The sequence below is a fragment of the Mustelus asterias genome, chromosome 4 (assembly GCF_964213995.1).
Source record: "Mustelus asterias chromosome 4, sMusAst1.hap1.1, whole genome shotgun sequence".
In the NCBI taxonomy this organism is placed as follows: Eukaryota; Metazoa; Chordata; class Chondrichthyes; order Carcharhiniformes; family Triakidae; genus Mustelus; species Mustelus asterias.
In genome coordinates, this window is record NC_135804.1 from 142,973,345 (window position 1) to 142,989,461 (window position 16,117).

Consider the following 16,117-nt stretch of genomic DNA (forward strand, 5'->3'; position numbering starts at 1 on the left):
GTTCTATGTTCTATGTTCTATGTTCTATATCCACAGATCTCTAAAGGTTGCCACTCAAGTGAATAGAGCTGTGAAGAAGGCCTATAGTGTGTTAGCTTTTATTAACGGGGTTGGAGTTTAAGAGCCATGGGGTTATGCTGCAACTGTACAGGACCTTGGTGAGACCACATTTGGAATATTGTGTGCAGTTCTGGTCACCTCACTATAAGAAGGATGTGGAAGCGCTGGAAAGAGTGCAGAGGAGATTTACCAGGATGCTGCCTGGTTTGGAGGGTAGGTCTTATGAGGAAAGGTTGAGGGAGCTAGGGCTGTTCTCTCTGGAGTGGAGGAGGCTGAGGGGAGACTTAATAGAGGTTTATAAAATGATGAAGGGGATAGATAGAGTGAACATTCAAAGACTATTTCCTCGGGTGGATGGAGCTATTACAAGGGGGCATAACTATAGGGTTCATGGTGGGAGATACAGGAAGGATGTCAGAGGTAGGTTCTTTACGCAGAGAGTGGTTGGGGTGTGGAATGGACTGCCTGCAGTGATAGTGGAGTCAGACACTTTAGGAACATTTAAGCGGTTATTGGATAGGCACATGGAGCACACCAGGATGATAGGGAGTGGGATAGCTTGATCTTGGTTTCAGATAAAGCTCGGCACAACATCGTGGGCCGAAGGGCCTGTTCTGTGCTGTACTGTTCTATGTTCTATGTTCTAGTGTTGGATGACAACAGATGGTGAAATCTGGATTTCCTAAAAACCTGGAATTAAAACTCTAATGATGACCATGAAACCCTTTGTTGATTCTCACAAAAAGTCATTTGGTACCTGCTCTACCCACATGTGACTCCAGACCCACAGGAATGTCGTTGACTCTGAAAGGACCTAACCAGACGCTCATTTCAAAGGCAATTAAGGATGGCCAATAAATGAATACAAAAAAGATACTTGGGGGTAACACCCTGGCTTTCAAAATAGTGCTGTGGGAGGCACTTCACCTGAACAGGCAAATAAGGCATTTGACATCTCATCACCCTGCCAACTGTGCAACGCTCCCTCAGTTCTGCACTGGGGCATCAGCATTGATTTTTACATTCAAGCCCTGGATTGACTTGAAGCTGGAATCGCAGCTTACCCGTGCATTTTCAAAAATGAAGTCCCTCTGCTGATTTTTCTGATTCTCTTTGTCAGTCACAATCTGTAGTGTGTTTGGTGTGCTCTGATATTTAACCAATTGCAAAACTGTAAAGCAAGGGGATAAAACAAGTCAGTAATCTATATTCATCAGCATCTTGCAAGTCTAAATTTCAGGTGAAGTCTAAAGGAGTTTCCTCGCTTCAGAGAGGAGGTCTTATAAAGGTAAATGAGTTTAAAGTTTATTTATTAGTGTCACAAGTAGACTTACATGAAGTTACTGTGAAAATCCCCGAGTCGCCACATTCCGGCGCCTGTTCGGATACACTGAGAGAGAATTTAGTGAAGCCAATGCACCCAACCAGCATGTCTTTAGGACTGTGGGAGGAAACCGGAGCGCCCAGAGGAAACCCACACAGACATGGGGAGAATGTGCAAACTCCACACAGACAGTGACCCAGCTAGGAGTCCCTGGCGCTTTGAGGCAGCAGTGCTAACCACTGTGCTACTGCGCCGCCCAGTGTTAAGGATTTGTTACTGTGGCCAAACAGACCACCTAAAATGGTGATTTGTAAAGCACTCTGGGACAATTGGGCAAGAACTAAAACAGCAGGCTGCAGCTCAGACGACTGAATACACAGGATATGGGCCATCTCCAGGACTTTCTGGTCAAACTGGGTTGTTTATCAGACATAGGGACGCCTTAACCCCTTATTCGGGAGGGAGGTGTGTGTCCGACGTGCCTCCAGCACCGACAGACATGGCCGTTGGGGACACACCCAGAGATTGGTGTGGCAGCACCCGACTGGACTTTATCGATCAGGGTGATCAAGTCCTGATCGATTGATTGGCAATGGCCAAAAGGGGTGCGAAAACCAACGAGGTATAAAGGGTGCTGCGCAACCAAGAATCTCTCTCTCTCTCTGACCCCACAAAAGAGCTACAACAATGGTGACCATCGCCAGCAACGACCAGCACGAGGAGAGCCACCACACCCGAGAAGGAAGAAAGACCAGAGCCAGAGTTTCAGACCAGACCAAAAGACCAGACTACGCAGAGGACAACAGAGACCAGCGCACAGATAAAGGCCAATATCTGCCTGGGTACTCGCCAGTCACGCAAAGTTAAGTCAAGGTCTAGTATTGGACTTGAACTTTAGTATTTCTGTAAGATAACTTATTGTTGGTTGGGTGGGTGATTATTGATTGTGTATTTAAATAAATATTGTTGTACTAACAAGAAATCTACTCGCAATTCTTTATCCCCCGTATAAGGGTTAAAACAGACTGTGCGGCATGCACAACATTAAGGAGTTAAAGAAAGTCCACTCACGAAACTTCAAAGTAAATCGTGAGAGCAGAATAAGAGATCATAGTTTCAAATCAGTGAAAGACCATTTCAGAACTGATATCGGGAAATATTGCTCCCCAGAGAGAGATCACTGTGCGGAGTATTTCTGGGTGCTACAGTGAATCACTTAAGAAAAATGTAACTCAACACAGGGGGAATATCTGAATTCATACATTTCGAAGGGTGCCAAACAAGGCTTCCTTATTTATAATCATCTTGCAAACTTGTTCCTTTCTGTTTTCTCTTCAGGTTTTTTAATATGATGAAATCCTAAATGAGAAGTGTAAGGAATGCTGTTGGCAATGTACCCAGAGCAGAAGGGTAGGTGCTGGTCTGGACTAATCACCAATTCTCCTTACTTTTATCGTATGAGATGGATTCCTCGGGTGAGCCAGTGGCTTTCTTGGAGATTTGAAGCTTTCCCCCATCCACGTCAACACTCAGTGTATATTTCTGAGTCTTTCCAAGCTTTACCTAAAGGTAAAAAGAAGTAGAAATCTTTACCTGAGTAAGGTTGTTTCATATGTTCATAATAGCGCACACACACACACGTACATGCACATACACGCCAATAGACACAGCTTGTGCTGCATCTGCCTTCATAATATCTGCCTTGTTACAATAAGGATATATCAAGGAACTATAGTGCCTCTTCCCAAGGATAACATCAGGAAGAATCTTTGTAGATAACAGTTTGGAAGAGTAATATTTGGTTTGATTTAATTTATCATTGTTATATGTATTGGTGCAAAGTGAAAAGTATTGCTTCTTGCACGCTATACAGACAAAGCATACTGTTCATAGAGGAGAAATAGAGGAGGGTAAATATGTAGGGATATGGGGGTAGGGCCTGGGTGGGATTGTGGTTGGTGCAGACTCGATGGGCCGAATGGCCTCTTTCTGTACTGTAGGGTTTCTATGATTTCTATGAGAAGGAAAGGAGATTTTATTTATTAGTGTCACAAATAGGCTTGCATTAACACTGCAGTAAAGTTACTGTGAAAATCCCCTAGTTGCCACACTCTGGTGTCGGTTTGCATACACTGAGGGCGAATTTAGCATGGCCAATGCACCTAACCAGCACGTCTTTTAGGCTGTGGGAGGAAACAGGAGCATCCGGAGGAAACTCACGCAGACATGAGGAGAACATGCAGACTCTGCACAGACAGTGACCCCAAGCCAGGAATCGAACTCAGGTCCCTGGCACTGTGAGGTAGCAATGCTAACCACTGTGCCACCCTAGAGAATGCATAATGTAGTGTTACAGTCATAACTAGGTGGTAGAGAAAGATCAACTTATTATAAGGCAGGAAAGAGGCTGTTCTTGAGTCAGTTGGTACATGATCTCAGACTTATGTATCTTTTTCATTAAGGAATGTGAGACATGGCTTGTTTACACTATCGCCTCTTAGCCAAAGACAATGGCCAAAATTTTCCAGCCGTTCACATCAACAAGATTTTCCAGTCCCGCCGATAGCAAACCCCTGTCGCAGGTATTCCGGCAGCGGAGGATAAAAACTACGGGAAAACCTATTGCCAGTGGTAGGACTGGAAGAACCCGCCACCAGCCAATGGCAGGCCGCCTCCGCTACCGCAAAGCACACCGCAGAGAAGGTGGAGAATCCCACCCTATGAATAAAATGAGCGGAGAAGTTAGAGAATGATAAGCAATAACTTCCAAGCTATCTTTACATAAAGAAACTCTTTTCCAAATAGCCTTGCTGCACATTTGATTGCGAAGCTTGGTGTTACTGGACGTGAATATTCCATACCCAACACCGCCAATCCCTGTCCATGAAGGCTTATACACCAAAACTTTTGTTTTGTTTTAAGTAAGAAAAGCTTTTCCTTTTACCTCAAAGGTCTGAATTGGGTTGGATTTGGATGAATTCGTTGTGCTGTTTTCAGGCGATGCTAAATGAATAGGTAATTCCACCCCATGCGTGGCTGCCAGGTGTTGTAATCCCCTCAGAACCTGTCAACAAACCACAATGGACAATATTAGTTGAGCTCCATTCCCAGAATACAAGCATGCAATCCCATCCTTTTTTTGATTTTAGCATTGGTGATATAAGCTGTGGCATTGTGCTAACATTGGGAAAGAAGAAAAGTCTTTGTGGAGGACATTTTGAAGGGTCCTAGATTAGCAAGAGTTCCAGTTCCCATGTATTTGCTGCTCTTGTCCTTCTAGATTTCCACCTAGAAGGACAAGGGCAGCAGATATATGGGAACCACCACCTGCAAGTTCCTCTTCAAGCCACTAACCATCCTGACTTGGAAATATATCATCGTTCCTTTGCAGTTGCTGGGTCAAAATCCTGGAATTCCCTCCCTAAAACATTGTGGGCCAACCCACAGCACATGGACTGCAACGATTCAAGAGGGCAGCTCACCACCACCTTCTCAAGGGCAATTAGAGATGGGCAATAAAATGCTGGCCACCTAGCGATGCCCATGTCCCACAAATGAACTTGTAAATGGCGCAGGCAATGAGCGCTGCTACAAGAACACCTCCAAAATCAATCCACTGGGTCCATACAAATCTGTTCCACCCTTGACTCTCTCCTATTTGTTCTTTGCATACTCTCCCTCAGCGGTGAGGTGCAATACTGAGTGCAATACTGAGTGCAATACTAGTAACTCGTAGATTGCAAGTTCACATTCCACTCTGGTAATGAAAACCTGACTGGTTCGCATATGTCCTCGGGGAAGGGAATATGCCAGCCCTTAGCCTGTCTGGCCAGAAACCCGGGTTCAATCCCGGCCTCGGGTAACTGTCTCTGTGGAGTTTGCACATTCTCCCCGTGTTTGCGTGGATTTCCTCCGGGTGCTCCGGTTTCCTTCCACAGTCCAAATATGAGCAGGTTAGGTTGATTGGCCATGATAAATTGTCCTTTAATGTCCGGAGGATTAGCATGGTAAATATGTGGGGTTACGGGGATAGGACAGGACCTGGGTGGGTTTGTTGTCAGTGCAGGCTCATTGGGCCAAATGGCCTCGCTCTGCACTGTAGATTCTATCGTACATGTGACCCAAGTCCTCTAATGCCCTCAGGGTAAACCATAATTAGTGCCTGACCAGTACTGCCCACATACCAAGAGCAGATAAAAATTTCACCAGAGTTTTCTTCATGAATGCTTTCCCTCGCAAGCTGGGTTAAATCCAACTTACATAAAACGTAACTGTCCGCAGATCCTTAAAGGTGGCAGCACAGGTGGAGAGGGTGGTCAAGAAGGCATATGGCATGCTTGCCTTTATTGGACGGGGCATAGAATATAAAAGTTCGCATATGATGTTGCAGCTGTATAGAACGATGGTTAGGCCACATTTGGAATACTGCATCCAGTTCTGGTCACCACACTACCAGAAGGACGTGGAGGCTTTGGAGAGTGTACAGAGAAGGTTTACCAGGATGTTGCCTGGTATGGAGGGTCTTAGCTATGAGGAGAGATTGGGTAAACTGGGGTTGTTCTCCCTGGAAAGACGGAGGATGAGGGGCGACCTAATAGAGGTGTATAAAATTATGAAGGGCACAGATAGAGTGAACAGTGGGAAGCTTTTTCCCAGGTCGGAGGTGACGAACACAAGGGGTCACGGGTTCAAGGTGAGGGGGGCAAGGTTCAACACAGATGTCAGGGGGACGTATTTTACACAGAGGGTGGTGGGGGCCTGGAATGCACTGCCAAGCAAGGTGATTGAGGCGGACACACTAGGATCGTTTAAGACTTATCTAGATAACCACATGAACAGACTGGGAATAGAGGGATATAAAAGAATGGTCTAGTGGGCACATGAGCAGCACAGGCTTGGAGGGCCGAAGGGCCTGTTCCTGTGCTGTATTGTTCTTTGTTTGTTCTTTGCATCTCTCACATTGAGGCCGGTGGTTTGCCGGCATAACAGGGGCTCAGGTGACAGGCTGAAAGCTGAGGGCAAGCCTGCCTCAGCTGTTTGTGGAAACCCCAGTCACATTTCTCAGCCGCTAGTAACTAATTAGTTGTCATTGTGCTATGGTGGGACATCAGCAAAATGGACTATTATTTAAATGGTAAAAAATTGCAGCATGCTGCTGTGCAGAGGGACCTGGGTGTCCTTGTGCAGGAATCTCAAGGAGTTGGTTTGCAGATGCAGCAGGTAATTAAGAAGGCAAATGGAATTTTGTTCTTCATTGCTAGAGGGATGGAGTTTAAAAACAACGAGGTTATGTTTCAGCTGTATAAGGTGCTGGTGAGGCCATACCTGGAGTACTGTGTACAGTTTTGGTCTCCTTACTTGAGAAAGGATATCCTGGCACTGGAGGGGGTGCAGAGGAGATTCACCAGGTTGATTCCGGAGTTGAGAGGGTTGGCTTATGAGGAGAGACTGAGTAGACTGGGGCTATACTCATTGGAATTCAGAAGAATGAGGGGAGATCTTATGGAAACATATGAAATTATGAAGGGAATAGATAAGATAGAAGCAGGGAAGTTGTTTTCACTGGCGGGCGAACTAGGGGGCACAGCCTCAAAATAAGGGGAAGCAGATTTAGGACTGAGTTGAGGAGGAACGTCTTCACACAAAGGGTTGCGAATCTGTGGAATTCCCTGCCCAGTGAAGCAGTTGAGGCTACCTCATTGAATGTTTTTAAGGCAAGGATAGATAAATTTTTGAACAGTAAAGGAATTAAGGGTTATGGTGAGCGGGCGGGTAAGTGGAGCTGAGTCCACAAAAAGATCAGCCATGATCTTATCGAATGGTGGAGCAGGCTCGAGAGGCCAGATGGCCGACTCCTGCTCCTAGTTCTTATGTTCTTTGTAGCCCAACAAACTATTCACCAGCTCTCACATGAACCAACTCAAAATCAGACAGAGAAACTCTACCCTCTCCTCCATGTTAGGCAGCATATTGCCCAGATTTTTAATTTTGTTGATGAGGACTTCAAGCTCCCGAGCACCACTTGGACTGAGAGGCTCCTGCGAAAATAAAACAACAATAATCAAACATTGGACATGAGAAAAATAAACATTGGTTCCCAAGATTTCCTTCCTAATTCAATAAACCACATGGCATGGCTTCATAATGGACAACAAAACGGAGGTTGTTGTGAAAAACCACCACTTCATTACTACTCTTTTGGTTAAAGTCAAGAACATCGGAACATGAACAGACTATGGCTGAAATTTTACTGCCTCAGCTGCCCCAGAATCAGGGCAGGCGAGGCTTGCAGAACGGCATTCTGTGTGGGCCTCAGGTGGGATTTTATGAGCCTTGGGAAGCAGGGCGGTAATGTTCCGGCACATGAATCATGAATGTTCCGCCATACATTTAGATGATGGTGGTTCTGCATCTCAACTCGTATACCTCACCTTTAATCCATATCTCTCGAGACCATTAAATCTATCAATCTCAGTCATGACAATATCAGCTGACCGAGCACCCACAGGCTTCTGAAGGTGAGGATTCCAGATTCCCACCAAGCTTTGTATGAAAAAGTGATTCTTAATTTTACTCCTCAATGGCTTAGCTGCAATTTTAAAATCATAACCCCTGGGGGGCAAAGTGGTTAGCACCTCTGCCTCACAATGCCAGGGACCCAGGTTCAATTCCGGCCTTGGGTCACTGTGTGGAGTTTGCACGTTCTCCCTGTGTCTGCGTGCGTTTCCTCCGGGTGCTCCAGTTTCCTACCACAGTCCAAAGATGTGTGGTTTAGGTGGATTGGCCATGCTAAATTAACCCTAGAGTCAGGGAGATTAGCAGGGTAAATATAAAGGGTTACGGGCTGGGTGGGATTGTGGTCAGTGCATACTCGATGGGTTGAATGGCCTCTTTCTGCACAGTAGTGATTCTATGAGAGACCTACTCGAAGAAGGGTGGCACAGTGGTTAGCACTGCGGCCTCACTGCGCCAGAGACCCAGGTTCGATTCCCAGCTTGGGTCACTGTCTGTGTGGAGTTTACACGTTGTCCCTGTGTCAACATGGGTTTCCTCCGGGTGCTCTAGTTTCCTCCCACAGTCCGAAGGACGTGCTGGTTAAGTGCATTGGCTGTGATAAATTCTCCCGCAATATACCTGAACAGGCGCCGGAATATGGCAGCACTAGGGGATTTTCACAGTAACTTCATTGCAGCCTCAATGCAAGCCTACTTTGACACTAATAAATAATCTTACACAGCTTCTCTGAATCTACCCCATGTAATGTAAACAAAATAGATTTATAGATCAGTATGCCAATGAACAAATTAGGGGATAGGCTATTATCGATCTAGTATTGTACAATGAGAAATGGTTAATTAATAACCTTGTAGTAAACAGGCCTCATGAACGGAGTGATCATAATATGATAGAATTTCATGTTCAGTTTGAAAATGGTTTAATTAAACCCAAAACTAGAGTCATCGGGCCAAATATTTGCTCCCTGAGTCAGGAACATGGAGTTGGGAAAATTCCCAACTTCAACTTGGGAGATAGTACCCAGATGTTCTATTTTTGATCTGGGATTGGGGGGGTGGGGGAGGTGTTAACTGCAGTTGTGCCTGCTGTTCCAGGTGAAAGTACAGAGGTGACCAAAGGGGCTGCCAAGTGCGGAGTCGGGCTGTGTAAAAGACCAACACCCAGCTGTGAAAACAGACATTAAAGACAATAAAGCCCATTATACCCTTCACCCCCTATGCCCTTCCCATGGCCCACCCCTTGTCAATGCATGCCATCTCATGCCCCCGCCCACCCCCATGGACCCCCATACCCTCAATCCCAACCTATGCCTCTCTATCCACCCCCATGGATGTTTATAAACCCTATGCCAACCCATGCCCCTCTCTGCTGGCTCACTTTGGCCCTGAAACGTAATTCATATCTCACCTCTTTTTTGAGTGTGTTGCAGTGGGCATTCCCACCAAATACTTGTGCTATTGCGTCAAGGTTGGTGACCACCAGGTCTATCTCCCTGTATAAAGCAGAAAGTGAATTGAAGCAGAGAGGTAAGAAGAATAGACCATAAGACATAGGAGCAGAATTAGGCCACTCGGCCCATCGAGTCTGCTCCATCATTCAATCATGACTGATATTTTTCTCATCCCCATTCTCCTGCCTTTTCCCCATAACCCCTAATCCCCTTATTAATCAAGAACCTATCTATCTCTGTCTTAAAGACACTCAATGACCTGGCCTCCACAGCCTTCTGCTATTTTATATTAGTCCACAATGAATATGGGCTAATATAAAATAGCTTCATTCTAAAAGGTTAATCTTGAATTTGAGTCCCTGAAACCTTTAATGAGCCAGTGCCTTTTTATCCAGAAAATTGCAAAGATGTTGCTTCGTCACTTATCATGTCTCTCTGACTAATTTAAATGTGCAAAATGCAGAATAAATGAACATATGAAGATAGGCAGACAGGAATTAGGAGCGGGGGTAGGCTACCTAGTCCCTCGGGCCTGCTCCGTCATTCAATGAGATCATGGATGATCTGATTGTAACATCAATCCCACATTCCTGCTGACCCCCCTGTAACCTTTCAACCCCTTGCTTATTCCAAGTAAAGAACACACAGGTCAGAAAACATAGGAAATGCACAGCAGGCTCGATGGGCCAAATGGCCTATTCTGTGCCACTACGACTCTCTGACCTTGTGGCTATTAGAATCTGAACTAAAATAAACGGCTGGCTACTGTTTCATGTGGAGACTCGGTCCTGAATTCTGATCAAAGGCATATTCCGAAATCTATCGTCCCTACTTTCTAGGTGCTGACGCGCTGTGTATTTCTGGAGTTTTCTGGCTTTATTTTAAGATATCGGTATTTCCTGCTCTTCAGATTCATCCATAGAGCAATTAAACATTTTTTTCACATTTAGATCTGCCTCATTAATCCAAGCCCATTTGTTTTGCTGCTTATTACTCCAGTAATAAACTCCAGTAGGACACCACGGTGGCACTGTGGTTAGCACTGTGCCTCATAATGCCAGGGAACTGGGTTCAATTCCAGCCTTGGGTGACTGTCTGTGTGGAGTTTGCACATTCTCCCCGTGTCTGCGTGGGTTTCCTCCGGGTGCTCCGATTTCTTCCCACAGTCCAAAGATGTGCAGCTTAGATGGATTGGCCATGCAAAGTTGCCCCTTAGTGTCCCAATATGTGTAAATTAGTTGGATTAGACATGGTAAATGTGTGGGGTTACAGGGATAGGAAGCGGGAAAGGGCCTGGGTGCAGATTTGATGGGCCGAGTGGCCTCTTCTGCACTGTAGGGATTCTTTGATTCTAATATTAAAAGGATATAAGTGCCTGGTCTTGTTGCTATACTTTACCTGTCTAGGTCTTTGCACAACCTCACAATGGCCTTGTTGAGATGTAAGAGACTTGTGGTCCCCATACTCATGGCATCAAGGTCCTTTTGAAGGCTCATCTTCAAGTAGTCATTCACCAATGTAGCATACTCACTGAATGGGTTGTAAAGAAGGAGATGCTATTACTGCACATGTACTCAAAAGGTTGAATTGGTTAATAATTATTTTAAATATCGTCACATTCCATCAGTTGTTCAAGCAATTATAATCAGTAGGTGTTCAAATACATTCCTGCCCAGAAGCTGTTCCATGAGTGAGTCATTTCAAAACACTTTGATGACATAAGTGCAGAAATATAAGTTCGTTTCAGCTTACTAAGATTTTTCGATCACAACCGTGAGGTATTCTGGGCACTTACACATCAGAAGGACTAAAGCTCATGTTTCCTCCCCACACCATAAACTCCACTTCCTTGCTATTAGTTCAAAACCACAGTCTGATTACTTGTTCAAATTGAGTCAGACCATGTAAAACCATATCGACCCTCCTCAGATCTGAGTTTCAGCTCTTACCTCCAACTGGGCAAGAATATAGATCCATAGAACTATAGGAAAGCTCTGGTGCAGAAAGTGGCCATTCAGCCCATTGTATCTGAACCGGACCAAAAAGAGAAAAAGAAACTAACCACTCATTTTAATCCTACTTTCCAGCATCTGGCCCCTGGCCTTGCAGGTTCCAGCACTTCAGATGCAGACCCAGGAATCTTTTAAGTGAGTTGAGTGTTTCAGCCTCAATCACCAACTTGGGCAGTGAATTCCAAACACCCAACAACCTCTGGGCGGAAAGACTTTTCCTCATGTCTCCTCTAATCCTGTTACCAATCACCATGCGTCTCTGCTCATTGGTAACTGACCCCACAGCTAGGTGAAACAAGTCTTTCCTGTCAAACCTACCTAGGCCCCACATAATTTTGGAAACCTCAATTAGGTCACCCTGCTCTAAAGAAAACAACCCTGTTCTATCCAATCTCTCCGCATGGTTACAATTTGCAAGCCAGGCAACATTCTTGTAAATCTTCTCTGGACTTTCTCAGACCAATTATGTCCTTCATGTAATGTGGTGACCAGAACTGTACAGAACGTTCCAACTGTAGGCCTAAACCAGCATTTTATACAGTTCGATCATTACACCCCTATTCAATACCTCGCCCAATAAACAAAAGAATTGCATATGCTTTCTTAACCACCTTTTCCACCTGTCCTTCTGCCTTCAAGGACCTGTGGACAGGCAAGCATACGAATTAGGAGCAGGAGCAGGCCACTCAGCCCCTTGAGTCTACGTCACCAGTCAATAAGATCATGGTTGATCTGATTGTAACCTCAACCTCACAGTCCTGTCTATCCCCCGATAAGCTTCACTCCCTTGTTAAACAAAAATCTATCCGGCTCTGGCTTCAATATATTCAAAGCCTCTGGGTGGGATTTTACAGGCTTGTTCGACCCGTGACCAGAAAATCCTGCCTGAGGTCAATGGACAGCACGGTGGCACAGTGAGGCAGCACAGTGGTTAGCACTGCTGCCTCACTGCGCCAGGTACCCGGGTTCAATTCCGGCCTCGGGTCACTGTGTGGAGTTTGCACGTTCTCCCCATGTCTGCGTGGGTTTCCTCCGGGTTCTCCGGTTTCCTCCCACAGTCCAAAGATGTGCGGGTTAGGTTGATTGGCCATGCTAAATTGACCCGAGGGTCAGGGGGATTAGCTGGGTAAATGTGTTGGGTTACGGGAATAGGGCCTGGGTGGGATTGTGGTCAGTACAGTCTCGATGGGCCCAATGGCCTCCTTCCGTACTGTAGGGATTCTATGGACATTCCCATTTTCCGCCCCTCAACCCTTCCCCCTGCCCAGCGGCAATAACCTCCCCAGAGCAACGGCTCCCCCTACCTGTCACCCCATTCCTCTCACCGCATAGGGCCTGTCTGACTGGTCCCAGCAGCTATTTATGCCACTCACCTTGCCGTAAGCGTGGCTTCCTTTACTGCATCCTCTCAACTGGAGCCCAACAGCGGCCCCAACAGTCAAGGCAGGGATGCCCCAGCATTCAGACCCGCCATCGGGGCTCCCAGTGTTCTGACTAAATTCAGCTCCTGGAATACCCTCCATAAATGTGAGGTCATCCAAAACTCTGCTGCCCCTATCCTAGATCACACCAAACCCAATTTACCCATCACTCTCGTGCTCGCTGACCTACATTGGCTCCCAGGTCAGCAATGCTTCAAATATAAAATTATCATCCTTGTTTTCAAATCCTTCCAGGGCCTCACCCCTCTATCTCTGTAAACTCCTCGAGTTCAACAACCCTTTGAGATGTCTACACTCCTCCAATTCTGGGATCTTGAACAACTTTGATTTGAACCATTCCACCATTGGTGGCTATGCTTTCAGTTGCCAAGACCCCATGCTCTGGAATTCCCTTTCTAAACCACTCTGATTCTCCACATCCCTTCGTCCTTTAAGATTCTCTTTAAAGCCTCAGACTTTGACCAAATATTTGATCATTTGCCTCAATGTGTTCTGATGGGGCTCAGTGTTTGATAATGCTCCTCTGAGTTCCTTCGAGTGCTTAAAGATTTTATGTGAATAGAACTGCTGTACTTGCCATTGTTTTTTCCATTGCTATTTATCATATAGAAAACTTTAATGTATTTCTGAGCATTACTTTTGTGATTCATGCGCACAATATAATTCAATACCTGACCTATTTTTTACAACGCCAGGGACATGGGTTCAATTCCCATCTTGGGTGACTGTGCGGAGTCTGCACGTTCTCCCCGTGTCTGCGTGGGTTTCCTCCGGGTGCTGCGGTTTCCTCCCACAGTCCGAAACCCGTGCTGGTTAGGTGCATTGGCCGTGCTAAATTTTCCCTCAGTGTACCCAAACAGGTGCCGGAGTGTGGCAACCAGAGGATTTTCACAGTACCTCCATTGCAGTGTTAATGTGATCTTACTTGTGACACTAATAAATAAACTTAAACTTAACTTAAAAACTTACTCAAGATTGAATTTAGCTAATCGGTCTGCCCTTCTAGACATATAGAAGGAGCTCATCACACATTTTAGATATTCCATCGCCTTTTCTTCATTCACTCTATCTCTATCCCAGTCAGTGAGCGGAAATTTAATAGTCCTTCAAACAATATGCTTTGCAGCACTACCTTTTCAGAGATCCCTCCTGCAAACGTTCCTGTAGCTGTTGCATTAAGGTATTCGTCGCTTCTGAAGTCATGGTGGAGGTGTTGGATGGTCGAGGAGGCAAAGCTGGTTTCTCATCTTCTCCATCTAAGGAATAAGAAGAAAGCTGTAAAACCTCTGGTAATCCTGATCTACAGAAACAGAAGAATTCTTAGAAATGGACACAAGGTACTCAGCCTCTAAAAGCCTGAACGTACCTGACTGCTTTCTCACAACTGTATTTTGATCAAAAACCGATTTGCCTTTTTAATACCCTTGTACTCTTTACCCCATCTCAAGTTGAAAGATTAAGGGAATTTATTTCACAAAAAAAGATGAACAGCCAAATAAGTAACAGTTCTAAATTGTCATTATATATTTCGAATCAAAGAAAACAGTCCGATATTGTCACTGTACATTTACCCTCCACCAAAGTCATAGTTCTCAGAACTATGCTAATTCTTCAAAAATAGTCTTCGAATTCATCTTGACTTTCTTCTTTCTTTCAGCAAATTCAAAGCACCGGTCCATTTCAAGCTTTCCGGTTGTAGCTTCTTTGAGATTTCAGAACTGTTTTTTAAAGTTTATAGTTTATTTGTTAGCGTCATAAGTTGGCTTACATGAACACTGCAATGAAGTTACTGTGAAAATTCCCCAGTTGCCACACTCTGGCGCCTGTTCGGGTACACTGAGGGAGAATATAGCATGGCCAATGCACCTGACCAGCACGTCTTTTAGACTGTGGGAGGAAATCGGAGCACCCGGAGGAAACCCAAGCAGACACGGGGAGAACGTGCAGACTCCATACAGACAGTGACCCAAGGCCGGAATTGAACCCCAGTCCCTGATGCTGTGAGGCAGCAGTGCTAACCACTGTGCCATTGTGCCTCTCTCGATTGAGATTTGCCCTGGGTCTGGACAACTTCAAAATTAAAATGGCTGCAGGGCAGCAAATTCTCACTTAAAGTGTTCATTAGGGAGGCTGCTCAGTATCTTGTGGATATAGCACTTGAACTAATGCCCTCTCCTAACAGCGATCAGAGGATTGGGAGTAATCAAGGCCATTGACATTAACTCCAAGCACGACTTATCATCTTCACTTGCTGCTTGAAGAGCACCTCAAAAACACATCGAAAGTCTTTTTGGAATACCTTACCAAGACGTAACCAATACTCCAGCAATATTTAATTTGAAAATTCTCTTAAGAGATTAGGTACTGTGCTACACCACCTTGTTGGACACATTTAAGGAGTTGTTGTGGGGTGCTTGGTCATAGAAATCATAGAAATCATAGAAACCCTACAGCACAGAAAGAGGCCATTCGGCCCATCGAGTCTGTACCGACCACAATCCCACCCAGGCCCTACCCCCATATCCCTACACATTTACCTGCTAATCCCTCTAACCTATGCATCTCAGGACACTAAGGGCAATTTTTAGCATGGCCAATCAACCTAACCCGCACATCTTTGGACTGTGGGAGGAAACCAGAGCACCCGGAGGAAACCCACGCAGACACGAGGAGAATGTGCAAACTCCACACAGACTGTGTCTCATGTGTCCATGACTGTGTCCATGACCCTGGTCATGGACATCATAGGAGAGAATACACATCTTTTTAGCCTGTCTTGATGCTCTCTCCACTCCCATTGTTTTGTTTCTTAAAGACTGGATTAGTTGTAAGTATTCGCATTCCAACCATTATTCATGTAAATTGAGTCTGTGTCTTTATAAATTCTGTTTGTGAACAGAATTCCCACTCACCTGAAGAAGGGGCTTAGAGCCTCGAAAGCTTGTGTGGCTTTTGCTACCAAATAAACCTGTTGGACTTTAACCTGGTGTTGTTAAACTTCTTACCATGGACATCATGCTCAGGGTCCCATTTCGTCTGTACAGAGAATGGGAAATCAGCTCAAGACAGAGTTATGATGTACCCACTTGCACCATAGATGTGGAGGACACTGGCTGACACACTGCAGCAGGTAACAGGATGGCTCAGGGACTGGGAGAGAGGGCTCACAGGTTCTTAAACTGGAGAATGGGAAATCAACTCAAGGCAGAGTAATGCCAATGGCTAGAGGAAGCATCGAGGCAGGAAACAGAGGAGAGTCTCACTGCAGGTGTAGGACACTCCTCCTTGTCTGGACCACCTCCATTGTGGACTC

The 16,117-nt window shown here is 45.4% G+C and overlaps 1 protein-coding gene across 1 annotated transcript in view; it reads right to left on the minus strand.

Moving 5' to 3' along the window:
- The window catches only part of LOC144493038 (phosphatidylinositol 3,4,5-trisphosphate 5-phosphatase 2A-like), a 135,674-nt gene that overhangs the window by 59,304 nt on the left and 60,253 nt on the right, over nt 1-16,117 (minus strand). The window contains exons 5-11 of the mRNA XM_078211851.1: nt 13,937-14,060; nt 10,749-10,880; nt 9,308-9,392; nt 7,330-7,422; nt 4,329-4,448; nt 2,833-2,947; nt 1,125-1,231 (exon numbers count right to left, since the gene is read on the minus strand). Of these exons, the coding sequence (XP_078067977.1) occupies nt 1,125-1,231; nt 2,833-2,947; nt 4,329-4,448; nt 7,330-7,422; nt 9,308-9,392; nt 10,749-10,880; nt 13,937-14,060 (776 nt within the window). The remainder of the gene's footprint in view (nt 1-1,124; nt 1,232-2,832; nt 2,948-4,328; nt 4,449-7,329; nt 7,423-9,307; nt 9,393-10,748; nt 10,881-13,936; nt 14,061-16,117) is intronic.